This window comes from Triplophysa rosa, unplaced genomic scaffold, assembly GCF_024868665.1.
Source record: "Triplophysa rosa unplaced genomic scaffold, Trosa_1v2 scaffold65_ERROPOS2149155, whole genome shotgun sequence".
Lineage (NCBI taxonomy): Eukaryota > Metazoa > Chordata > Actinopteri > Cypriniformes > Nemacheilidae > Triplophysa > Triplophysa rosa.
In genome coordinates this window covers 57,788-71,384 of record NW_026634675.1, presented here as the reverse complement: position 1 = coordinate 71,384, position 13,597 = coordinate 57,788, and the positions used below count along the sequence as shown (strand labels likewise).

The window sequence follows — 13,597 nt, the reverse complement described above, 5'->3', positions numbered from 1 at the left end:
CCGGCAGTTGCTCAAACGCGCGGCGTGACTTCATACACGGCACCAAATCCTCCTTCACCCAGCTTCTTCCCAATCTTATACTGCCAGGAGTTTATTTCTGTTCAAAGATAAATTAAATGTCAAGCATTATCAGTACTGTCCTACTGGATGATGTGCAAAACTTCATCAAAAACTATTTCAAGAATATTTATCTTATTTGATCTTAAAATAACTGTAAAACGACTCAAATGAAAACACAGATTATGATTTTGGATTATGGAGATAAACTCACTTTTGATCGACTCATTCTTCTGCTTTTCATCCTCCATCTTCCCCCCAGACTGCCTGTGGCGAAGGGGAGTAGAATCTCTCCTTCTGATGCGTCACTGTCTGAGGCGAGCGGGAGTCGAATCTCTCTTTCTGATGCTTCACTGCCTGAGGCGAGCGGGAGTCGAATCTCTGCTTCTGATGGTTCACTGCCTGTGGCGAGCGGGAGTCGAACATCTCTTTCTGATGCTTGACTATCTGTGGCGAGCGGGAGTGGAATCTCTCCTTCTGAAAGTCTATTAACTGATTCATTATTGGCTGGATTCTGAATGATATTCTGCTGGTGGTCTGTCTGATGTTCGTCCTGAAATGAACAGTAAGTTGGTGTTTTATCTGAATATATTTGTGCAGTGAATGAGAATAACATCAGTGAAATAAATGTGAGCAGATCTTCAGTACCTGAAACCAAGCGTGGTCGTGGATCTTTCCCAGAAGAATGCGTTCTTTTGGGTTCTCCTCCAGACAGGCTTCAATTAAACTGCAGCATTCTGAGAGGAAACACAGAAGAGTCTGTTATAACCTTAAACTGTCAATTCATCTAAATGTCACTTTAAACTTCACATCTGCTCTGATTTTGTTCTGTTTGATATCATTGAGAATTTCAGTCGGCCTGATGAAGATCTCACCTTTAGAGAAGCCATGTATAGACCAGATCTTGTTCTTCATCTGGTTCTTGTCAAAGGAGTCTGGGAATCTCCGGCAAAACAAGGTGAACAACAGGACACCCAGAGAGTACACCATCATGGACTTTGCGTGGTACATGCCCATTTTAAAATATTCTGGGCAGAAGTATTCCTCTGTGCCTGAAGAAACAAGATTTCATGTGATTCATTAGTCGGCAATAGTTTAGCACTGAATCTGAATGATGTCATCTTAGTATTTATATCAAGAGCTGTTTATAATAGACATGTGTGAAGTGATGAAACATACCCATGAAGTCCCTGTAGGCCGAAGTCTTATAAACATCACCGCACTCAAAGTTGATGAGTTTGATTTCTAGGGTGTCTGTGTTGATGAGGAAGTTTTCCCGTTTTATATCTCGGTGGAAAACTCCCCGTTTGTAGCTCATGTACGCGGCCTTGGTCGCCTGCCACATGATAGATTTCGCTGTCTTCTCGGCGATTTGATTCCCTGCATCCAAGAGGAAGTCACTCAAATTTTTGCAGGGAGGGAAGACGTCCAGGACCATGACGTAATACTTCTCAGAGTCCTGCCACTCCAGCAGCTGAACGATCTCTGGAACATCATCTCCCTCATTGGCAAGAATCAGAAGAGCGATCTCTCGAGGAATGGGTTTAGAATAACCCGGCTGGAAGAAAGACAGTTTTTATCAGGATTAGATGGTGACTTTACAAACAAGGATTTCTCTCAGTCTTCAACAAACTGAAGTCAACAGAAGTGTGTGTGTGTGTGTGTGTGTGTGTGCGTGCGTGCGTGCGTGCGTGCGTGCGTGCGTGCGTGTGTGTAAGAAAACAATGTTGAAGATGTTTTCAGCTGAATATCAATCAATACTTACGATGCTGATGTAATCTGTGTTCTTGTCCTTGTCGACATATTTCACTGCCACCTGAACAACAGAAACAGATTACAGTTAAATCATATCACTCAAAGCATTCATGATGAACAGACATGTCATTCATTTATAACAATAGAGATCATGTTTGATCAGTCTGTCTGTTTCAATAGATCAAGTTCACTAAATAGTGAACACAAGATACACAAACAGATATTAAAAACATGAGCACAAGACAGAAGAAAAACGGAAAAAGTCAAACCTTCTGGCCGTTGCACAAATGTGTGCCTTTATAGATTGAACCAAATGCTCCTTCGCACAGCTTCTTCCCAATCTTATACAGCCCGTTGTTGATTGCTGTTCAGAGATAAATGAAATGTAATTTATCTGTACTGTCTGCACTTTATCTTTACTGCAGTACTGTCCTACTGGATGATGTGCAAAACTTCATAAAAAAATATTTGTCTCTTATTTGATCTTAAAATAACTGTAAAACGACTTGACTGAAAACAAAGATTATGATTTTGGATTATGGAGATAAACTCACTTTTGAATGACCAATTCTTCTGCTTTTCATCCTCCATCTTCTCTTTAGACTGACTGTCTGTGGCGAGCGGGGGAGGAATCTCTCCTCCTGTTGCTCGACAGTCTGTTGCGAGTATCTTGGCGACCATCAATTTCAATCTCCTTCTTCTCCTCGCACTGTCTGTGGCAAGCGGGAGAGGAATCTCTCCTCCTGACAGTCTATTAACTGATTCATTATTGGCTGGATTCTGAATGATATTCTGCTGGTGGTCTGTCTGATGTTCATCCTGAAATGAACAGTAAGTTGGTGTTTTATCTGAATATATTTGTGCAGTGAATGAGAATAACATCAGTGAAATAAATGTGAGCAGATCTTCAGTTAGTAAGTTGGTGTTTTATCTGAATATATTTGTGCAGTGAATGAGAATAACATCAGTGAAATAAATGTGAGCAGATCTTCAGTACCTGAAACCAAGCATGGTCGTGGATCTTTCCCAGAAGAATGCGTTCTTTTGGGTTCTCCTGCAGACAGGCTTCAATTAAACTGCAGCATTCTGCGAGGAAACACAGAAGAGTCTGTTATAACCTTAAACTGTCAATTCATCTGAATGTCACTTTAAACTAATGCTGTCAATCGATAAAAAAATTAACCGGATTAATCACACATTTTTTCTATGATTAATCACGATTAATTGCACATAAGAATAATATTTTAAAATATACTTTTACATTTGAATAATTTCACATTTAATCTTCAAATTGATATAGAAACAACATATTTCTTAACAGCGTCATTTTATGAATGAAAGCAAACATTCTGATATTAGTACTGTAACTGATGTCTCTATTAAATTTATTATTTTAACATTAATTACAGCCAATCAACAGTATAATTGAGAGCTATCATGTAGGAAATATACAGACATTTAAGGAAGTTCTCAAACACTTTACAGTCTTTAATGCTAAATTATAAATGAAATGCAGAAGAATTCTCATTAAAGCTACAAAATCACATTGATTTCTTCTTTTATTTTGTTCTTTGATTAACGTTAGTGACAGGAGTCACAGCAGCACATTTAAGAACGTGGCCCCTTTAAGAGCTGTCTCAATACGCAGATCTGACCGTCACCGCACTCCCATTTTCACAACTCTTTGCATTCATTTAAGATTTTATTTTACACTTTGAAGTCTGTGCTTAAGAAAATGCTAGACAAAACGGGCTTTCTGACATAATCTTGTGTGGTTTTATCCATTCAGGCACGAAAGAGAACTTAACACGGATGCTCTGTCTGACAGAGATCCACCGACGCAGCCTTTAGCCCGTTACTGTACACACCAGACTGAACCTCGCGTTGCGTTTTGCCGCGCGTCCCACAGTTTAGAAGCTGTCTATCTTCATTGAACATGTCAAAGCAACTGTTTCAAATCGCGCTTAAGTGGTTTAAAAGCCTGTACACGTATAAGAGCGTGATTACATAATGTAACGCTAGACAAAGGATGTCAAAACAAACGGATGCAGCATTAATTGCGTTAAATATTTTTCACGCGTTAATTTGAAAAAATGAATCGCATGCGTTAAATCATTCTGCTCTGATTTTGTTCTGTTTGATATCATTGAGAATTTCAGTCGGCCTGATGAAGATCTCACCTTTAGAGAAGCCATGTATAGACCAGATCTTGTTCTTCATCTGGTTCTTGTCAATGGAGTCTGGGAATCTCCGGCACAACAAGGTGAACAACAGGACACCCAGTGAGTACACCATCGTGGACTTTGCGTGGTACTTGCCCATTTTAAAATATTCTGGGCCGAAGTATTCCTCTGTGCCTGAAGAAACAAGATTTCATGTGATTCATTAGTCGGCATTAGTTTAGCACTGAATCTGAATGATGTCATCTTAGTATTTATATCAAGAGCTGTTTATAATAGACATGTGTGAAGTGATGAAACATACCCATGAAGTCCCTGTAGGCCGAAGTCTTATAAACATCACCGCACTCAAAGTTGATGAGTTTGATTTCTAGGGTGTCTGTGTTGATGAGGAAGTTTTCCCGTTTTATATCTCGGTGGAAAACTCCCCGTTTGTAGCTCATGTACGCGGCCTTGGTCGCCTGCCACATGATAGATTTCGCTGTCTTCTCGGCGATTTGATTCCCTGCATCCAAGAGGAAGTCACTCAAATTTTTGCAGGGAGGGAAGACGTCCAGGACCATGACGTAATACTTCTCAGAGTCCTGCCACTCCAGAAGCTGAACGATCTCTGGAACATCATCTCCCTCATTGGCAAGAATCAGAAGAGCGATCTCTCGAGGAACGGGTTTAGCATAACCCGGCTGGAAGAAAGACAGTTTTTATCAGGATTAGATGAAGGTGACTTTACAAACAAGGATTTATCTCAGTCTTCAACAAACTGAAGTCAACAGAAGTGTGTGTGTGTGTGTGTGTGTGTGTGTGTGTGTGTGCGTGTGTAAGAAAACAATGTTGAAGATGTTTTCAGGTGAATATCAATCAATACTTACGATGCTGATGTAATCTGTGTTCTTGTTCTTGTCGACATATTTCACTGCCACCTGAACAACAGAAACAGATTACAGTTAAATCATATCACTCAAAGCATTCATGATGAACAGACATGTCATTCATTTATAACAATAGAAATCATATTTGATCAGTCTGTCTGTCTGTCAATAGATCAAGTTCACTAAATAGTGAACATAAAATACACAAACAGATATTAAAAACATGAGCACAAAACAAAGAAAAACAGAAAAAGTCAAACCTTCCGGTCGTTGCACAAACATGTGCCTTTATAGATTGAAGCAAATGCTCCTTCGCACAGCTTGTCCCCAATCTTATACAGCCGGAAGTTGATTACTGTTCAGAGATAAATGAAATGTCAAGAATTAGAAATACTTCTTCCAAACCTAATGAACAATATTAAACATATGATGAAGAGTGTGTATATGTTGGGATTTTGGAGGTAACCTCACCTTCGATTGACTTTGGCTGAAACTTTACAGTGAGATGATGTCCTGAAATCACATCAGTAGAGAAATGAGATCAAACATAAGATCAATTCAATCAACTCATATCAATGTAATATTTAACAATCCTATCCATAGAAGAATATTGAAAACCAACAGCAGCATTTTACAGTGCAAATTATCATCACACATTTAACATCTTCATTTCAACCAATAAGTTACATTTACATTTAGTCATTTTGCAGACGCTTTTATCCAAAGCTAAAGTGTTACAAAGTTACAACAACATAACCTTAACCTGAGCGATAAATAACAACATCCAGACTAAAAAATAAATGATGCATGCCTGACACGTGTGTTTCTAAAATAAGTTAAAATACATTTAATATTTAATAATAGTTAAAATAAATGTAATATCTTATAAATGTCATGAAAGATTGATGTATTTCACACACATACAGTATCATATGTTCAAGTTCTATTGATTTGTTATTTTGTTGTATTGGTTTGTCATCTTTCTTAATTGTAATTTGTATGTGTTCAGAGGTTCAGAGTCTTGACCTTGTGTGCTTAATGTCTGAAATGAGTCATATTGACAAAAATATAACTGTATATACATATATTAGTTACAAAACTGAATGGACATGGGTGACTGGGAGCAAATAATGAAACATAGAGCGAAATTCCTCTAGTATCGTTCAAAAATCACCTCAGGGTTAAAATAGCAAAGCGTTTCTGCAAATTCTGTTCAAAGTGTGACTGAAGATGAGCAAATATTTCGTATTTAATAACACATTTACACTCGTGTTATTAAATAGGCTAGATGCGTTTACTGTTATTGTGAAATATGGAGAAGATATGTCTGCTGACTCTAAACATTTGAACATATTGTCTATATATTCGTATAATGTGGTGATATAATGACTTACCGTCATCGCCGCTTCTGTCAGCGGTCACAGGAGGTGTTTCTGTATCCGGCTCCTCTCTCTCAGCCTGACCTCTGCGGCCTTTTATCCATCTCAGAAACCTATTTTTCTTTTTCTTCTTCTTTCCTCCGTCTTTCTCGTTCGCGTTGTCGATTGATCGAGCAGGTAGTTGGTACACACTGCTATTATCGCTAGATTCGTCGGCTTTAACGCACTTGACAAAATTCTGACCCATCTTCACTCAAGTAAACGCAGCAGCAAGTTAACCGTAAGCGTATGAAAAGCAGAATGAGCAAAACAACAAGCGTCAGCGTCTATAAACGCTCAGAGTCTGTGTGACGTCATCTTTAGAATTCTTCACGCTCGTGTTATCTGATGTGTATATTTGAATTAACCACAAAAGGTTTAGGCTTGTTCGACTTGATGTTTAGCCATCCCCAATAACAACAAACAAATAAAATAACCTAGTCTGTTAAAGAAAGATTCATAGTTCATGTTGTGTTCTTTTATTTTTGTGATTCAGTAAAACAAAAGATTCTGTTGTAAGTTGTTTGTCATTCATGCACGGGCGACGCCATGTTTGTTTACGCGGCAGCATTCTGGGAATTGGAGTACCTCCGTGCCCGTCGCTTTTTGTTGAACATGAACTACAAAATACATTGATATATCGCAAATGTGCATTGGAATATATATACAAACAATTATTATCTGCGCTGCGCTCGCCTCTCATTCCCGACACTCAAATTCCCAGAATGCTTTGCAGCGTAAACAAACATCGCGGCGCCCGTGAATGAATGGATTTGAACGAGTAAAACACTTCAAACAGTAAAACGCGAGTGAAACTTTCGTTTTTGGATTTAATGGGAAATGCAGCTCATGCCCCTGTCCGACAAGAACCCAAACATAATCTCTGTGTTCTCCCAAGTCCCGCAGCAGCCCGTGGGGGTCGGACGGTGGGGGGGTCGGGGCACTTGCCTGTGAATGAAAGACACGCACACCACTGTGATATAATAGGGCAAAGTTTGTAAGCCTAAATACTGTGTTTTTATCAAGACTTACACAATTGGAAAAGCGTTTAACTTTATTTTTGTTAGTGTTATGGGTAATCAGACAGTTTTCAGTTTGCTTCACTTTTTCTTGTGGTTATGGTTGCACTCCCGAAGCTCACAGCAAACAGGGCAAGCGCTCTTGCCTAGATAATCTTAGTTTTCTTTAAAGACTCAATAAAGCTATGAAATCCTAACTGCTGAATAATTTTACATCAATGTTCATCACTAAGCTGGACTCGCAGCTTTTTAAACAAAAAACCCACCCCAGGAGAACATAAATGACTTAAACTTTAAATACACTAGGGGTTTCATATGTGGTGTCATGTACTGAATTGCATACAGTTTTCCTGTTTGTTAAAGTTAAAGAAGAACAACAAACATGACCATGGCATTTTAAAATTCATCTTGGTCAAATAAGTTGTGTGTTTGTGTGCAGGGTTTTAAGGGCAGAGAAAAGATGACCCCCATCACAGGCTGCAAAGCTGTCTGGCCACTTCTTTTGTCCTGCTTAATGTCTCGGACCCGCAGCCAACCAAAGTAGGACCTTAAAAATCCCTAGTTATGTACTCTTTAACCACCTTTGGATATCTGATATAACCTAAACATGAATGTCCTTTTGTATGTTTTATTTATTCCGAAGGAAAGAAAAGAGATGAGATGATTTTTTATAAGCATATTTATATTTTTGAGCCTTTTTACTAAACCGTCCTATGGCGTGACACAGGAAAGATTAAGAGAAAAATGTCTCAATCGAAAAAGCAAGCAGCACGATGACAGTGACCGAGGCGGAGCAGAGCGTGCCTGTATCCAATCCAGCGTCCGAAGCGAGTGATAAAAATAAATCGTGAGTAAATCGTGAATAAATCGCATCGTGAGATCAGAATCGTGAATCGCATCGCATCGTGAGCTGAGTGAATCGTTACATCCCTAATGGAAAGCATAAACTCTTACACTGGGTTCACACCAAACGCGTATTAAGCGTTTTGCGCGAGTAAATGACATACAAAGTCAATGCAAAGACACGTATAGACGTGAACTCGCAGCAGGCGGTGTGAATGACGTGAATCGGGCGGCGTGATTGCCATGAACGCGCGTCAATCTCATCCTCCACGAAGGTTGAAAATATCTGTCAGATCGCGTCACTCACGCGAAAATAACAAACTATTCCCGCGAGTAATAAAGTTTGCTCGCGTTTGGTGTGAACCCAGCATTACACTGCGAGTTTGTCTGATCATTTACACGTTTGCAGTGGTTTTGTTGTTTGTAAAGATAACTCGATCAGCAGCTCCTTTCAGAGGTTGCGTCCTCCGGAGGTCGCATGTATCGTGACAGCCCCATTCACAGCACGAATAACAGCAAGAGAACAGGGGGCGGATTCACGATAAATGATAGGAAGTTCGTTAGAATGTTCGTAAGTGCGATTCTCAACCGTTTCTTAAAACGTTCTCAACTATTTTCTTAAGAACATCTTAATTTTTGCTGTAAGAATAAAATGAAATGATTACACTCGTTTGCTTGTGTGGTAACTGTGTACGTTTATCTATACAATAAACTTTATGTGTGTAACAAGCACATCGTATTCTTATATAGCCTATATATTAGCCTGTGACGTGTTAAACGGCATTTACAATCGCATTTTAGCTCAAATGTTAGCAAGCATTAAAAAATATACTTCTTGTGTTACTATGGCACAATACTGACCCTGTCTGTTTCGTGTCACTTTGTCCCAGAATAAGGAAAAAAGCACTCCGTTTTTAATGATGAAAGCTAAAGTAAGGGAGCCGGACCTTATCATTATTATATCAATATAAATATTTCTTAATGGCAAGTACACGTCAAAATGATGATTCTGGCTCAATACAATACACGTCACATGTGAAACAACCAAATACATGTATTGAACATCTTACCTTTTGACATTTAAGACAACCGTGAGGCTGTCTTCATTTTAAGATCATATTTACGACAGCTTTTGTTTCACGAGAATTTGGATTCACCTGAGATCAATCTTGAGAACATTTTTAAGAACTGTCTTAAGAAGGTTTTTTTCGGGAATACATAAGACATATCTTTTATCTGTGTACCTGGAATGGTTTTCTCCCAGACTCACGGCGATTCGACAGATGCCGTGTGACGTCTCCATGTCTCCGTTCTGTATGGCGTCTCGTAACTGTTCCTGAAGCCTCAGAACCTGCGGAACTAACTTCAGTAGAGTGTTCACGTATCTGAAACACACACACAGAGACACGCGTGTCACACTTCATTCATGACCACACAATTCATATCGTGAACATCAACACATGCATTCAATGGCCGCACGGACGGTCAGGCAGATTATAAAAACACTCCACGACACAACAATAAATTCATCATTACATCTTTATGAAATAAATCACATCCCTCAACTGAATGACATGAACAAGTGAAGGATTTGTGATATTTAATGTTAATAGATCTTAAAGCGGCCGTGCAACGGTGTGTCATGCATTCTGACTTCTTTACAATGTTAAACGTGCCGTCTCTTCTCATGCTTAACATGGTCAACTTGTCAAAAACCGAGTTGGGCGTATGACGTAGTCTTTCTGTGCTCGACACCCCCCCCCCCAGCGATCGTACAGGTTTCGGAAAGTTTTTTTTGAACATATAAAACTTAGTCCCTTATTTATCCCTTAGTCATTTTTCTTAGTCCCTTATTGGACAATTCTCCCGGAAAAGCATGCGGCAGCAAGGAGAGCAGGAGAAGGAGCATGTATGCCCAGACGTCACTTTCACTTGTGTGCAGGAGAGAGAGCATACATTGTTTTGTTGGCAATGGGTGTGCACGTGCTTTAGTTCAGCCTAGCCCTCCCCTGCACGCGCCGTATGCTTTCAGAAATAATCCTACAGCTGTATCTATCTTTTATAAATGGGATCAAACTAAATACTCTTCGAAGATACAAAGTATGCAATACTACACATTTACATTGAGTCATTTAGCAGACGCTTTTATCCAAAGCCACTTACAAAGAGTATAAGGAGCAATAAGCGATATGTCCTACAGGAGCGATAGTGCAATAGGTGCCAATACAAAGTTACTAGTTTTACCAAAAGCTAGACCACTACCTGTTGAGAGAAAGAGAGAGGGTTAGTGTTTTTTTTTTTTTTCATCTGTCTGTCAAGTATTCACAGAAGAGATGGGTTTTAAGTAGTTTTTTGAATGTTGTGAGAGATGTGGTTGACCGGACCGAATTAGGAAGAATGTTCCACCAGGAAGGAGTTGTGAATGAGAATGAGCGGGAGAGAGATTTACTGCCCTTATGAGAAGGCAGTACAAGACGTCGCTGGTTTGCAGAACGCAGCGATCTTGATGGGGTGTAGGAGGGTGTGAAAGTATGTCGGTGCAGATCCAGTGATAGTCCTGTAGGCAAGCATTAGTGACTTGAATCTGATACGGGCTTCATCCGGTAGCCAGTGGAGAGAGCTGAAAAGGGCCGTCACATGAGCCCTTTTGGGCTGTTGGAAGACGAGGCGTGCTGCTGCATTCTGAACCAGCTGGAGTGGTTTATAGCCTTTGCAGGAAGACCGGCAAGGAGAGCATCGCAGTAGTCCAACCTTGAGATGACCGGGGCCTGGACAAGGAGTCGTGCCGCATGCTCAGTGAGATAGGGTCTCAGTGAGATAGGGTCTCAGTGAGATAGGGTCTCAGTGAGATAGGGTCTGACCTTTCACACGTAGAATAAGGCAAATCGGCATGACCGCGTTGTCTTTACAATGTGATCGTTGAAGGTGCAATGTGATACACTATAGGTACTCAAGATTAATATGAGATCGGCAGAAACCGCGTGTGTTAGGGCCGCTTTAACACTCACATAAACACACACACTCTCACACACACACGTACAGACACACACACACTCACACGCATGTTGGGTTTCCATGTTTTATGGGGACATTCCATAGACACAATGGTTTTTATACTGTACAAACTGTATCTCATATTCCCTCCCCCTAACAATCACACACAACTGTCTGCTCTTTTACATTTTCACAAAAGTTCATTCTGTATGATTTATAAGCTCGTTTCCTCATGGGGACAAAAAAATGTCCCCACAAGGACAAGGGTTTTGGATATTGCCATCTTTGTGTTTGTCCCCATACCGTAGGGTTTACCAGGTACACACACACATGTTTGCGCAGCTATCTTTATGAGGACATACATTGACGCAATGCGATCTCTAGCCCGTCACCCTAACCATCAGAACTACATGCCTGACCCTAACCCTGATTATAACCTTAACCCTAAAACCAAGTCTTCACCCTCAAACAGCCCTTTAAAGGGGTCTCTGGAAGTGAGGACCGGACAAAATGTCCTCACTTTACTCTCCTTGTCCTCACACCGCTGGTCTACGCCTCAAACCGGTCCTCACAAATATAGATGTACAAGTACACGCACGCACGTGCACACACACACACACACACACACCCACCGATGGTGAACATGACGGTATCAGCCAGCTGAACATTATTGATGTTGATTCGGGGGATGAGGCCGATGAGTCCTGGAATGACATCAGAGTAGTTCACGTCTATGGTTTCAGCGATGGACTGGAATCCGTACAGCAGCGCTTCTGTGTGCTGGAGGAAAATACACCACAAGTCTTGTTTCAAACCTCATGAGGACGAGCGTGTGTTTGGAGTCTGTCTGTGTTTCATGATCTCCACACCTGCCATGATGATGTTTGTTCTGTGTTGGTCAGCAGTCGTCCCAGTTTGTCGTACAGATTACTGAGTAATTCGGCTCCCAGCATCTCATAGACGTACATCAACGTGTCTGATATATCCACCCTAACAGAACAGAGATCAGGTCAAAGGTCAGCCGTCTCGATCTAACCCTGGGATGTTAACCACCACACAGACTCATGCTCTATGACAGGCAGAGATCAGAAGCGTCACCTGTAGATCCTGAACTGTTCCTTCTCATCTGATGACCAGGAAGCGTATTCTTCATCAGAAGGAAACTGTGCTTTATGAAGCAGAACATCCACCAGCTGAAAATACACCGGCCTGTACACCTGCAGGTACACCTGCTGCCTCTCCGCCTCGAACGACATGATGTCATCCTGAAACACACACACCTCTCAACACACCTGCACTGAACCCGGAGCCTTCTCCGATGATTTCAGAGCCCATGCTCACCTGTAGCGTGTACCAGAAGGTTAACGTGAGCGAGCTGGTGGTCTCGTTGACGGGGTAGTGACCGGGGATACCCGTACAGAACATGATCATGTTCACCAAAGCCAGAAAACTCTGCCAGTGCTCCACCTGTTCTAACAGAGCTCTGAAACACAACAACACAACACACGTCAGAGAAGACTTCACAACTAGGAACATTCAAATGACATTTCTCCATCTTGTTCGGTTTGGTTTCCTGACCCTCATATCTAGTTTTAGTGCTCAAGTCTCTGTTAAGGTCATTCTACAGTAAATAACATTAGTTATTTACAAACATTTCTAAAGTGAACTATTTTCTTCATTAAATAATTTCATGGTCATTAATAGGTATATTGTCAAAGCTTTAAACGAGCCGTATGTAACATCAACACCTAGCGGTTGATCTTGGTATCGCAGTCCAAATACTAAACATTGGCGAGGATTTTCCCCGCCCCTCCTCGTCTTTAGACTGGACGCTCACAGGAGTGGTCAGACACTTACAGGAGTGTAATGGAAAGTAGGGATGTAACGATTCACCGTGAGCCGGTTATAATGAGTGACGATTCAAATCGGTTGAGGTGTGAACTGAATCGCAATACATTCTTTGAACAGCAGGGGCCGCTATTTTCACTGCAAACCTAAACGTGGATGCTGATATTTCTTAAATGCAAAAAAATCCAAGATAAGCACAGACAGTATTAGTTTGTTTATATTAANGTTATCTAGACAGGATGTAAGTGTTGAGCATAAGGTGTCGGTGTCAACATCTAGAGATGCAAAGTTGGAGGGAAGAGAGGAAGTCACTTTAGCAGAGAGGGTGCTAGGGGAGAGAGAGCGAAGGTTCCGTCTAAAATAAACGGGGTGGTGGTGTAGGTGTAGTGCATGTAGGAAGGAGCATGTTGAAAGCCATGCATGCAGAAATGTGAAGAGGTGTGACTCATGTTATCTGTGAGAGGTTACGGGTGTAGATGAGATCAAGCTGGTTTCCTGATCTGTGATTACCGGCTGTGGCGAGGTGCGTGAGGTCGAACGAGGCGGAGAGGGTGTGGAAGTCAGACGCATAGTGTTTCTCCAGGTGGATGTTGAAGTCCCCAAAGACTAAAAGA

The 13,597-nt window shown here is 41.0% G+C and overlaps 2 protein-coding genes across 2 annotated transcripts; both read right to left on the bottom strand.

Annotated features, from left to right (window-relative positions):
• Positions 1–605: 605 nt before the first annotated feature.
• LOC130551117 (serine/threonine-protein kinase pim-1-like) lies at positions 606–6,513 on the bottom strand. Its single transcript, XM_057328670.1, has 7 exons — positions 6,256–6,513; positions 5,333–5,374; positions 2,082–2,176; positions 1,823–1,873; positions 1,237–1,615; positions 933–1,109; positions 606–794 (listed from the first exon to the last, which is right to left on the bottom strand). Exons 1-7 carry the CDS (start codon positions 6,485–6,487, stop codon positions 673–675), a joined length of 1,098 nt encoding a protein of 365 aa, XP_057184653.1. The 5' UTR covers positions 6,488–6,513; the 3' UTR covers positions 606–672.
• A 1,666-nt stretch (positions 6,514–8,179) lies between these two features.
• LOC130551119 (importin-13-like) lies at positions 8,180–12,659 on the bottom strand. Its single transcript, XM_057328673.1, has 5 exons — positions 12,477–12,659; positions 12,234–12,400; positions 12,005–12,125; positions 10,305–11,915; positions 8,180–9,526 (listed from the first exon to the last, which is right to left on the bottom strand). The coding sequence occupies exons 1-4, from the start codon at positions 12,564–12,566 to the stop codon at positions 11,685–11,687; spliced, it is 609 nt and encodes a 202-aa protein (XP_057184656.1). The 5' UTR covers positions 12,567–12,659; the 3' UTR covers positions 8,180–9,526; positions 10,305–11,684.
• Positions 12,660–13,597: the final 938 nt, after the last annotated feature.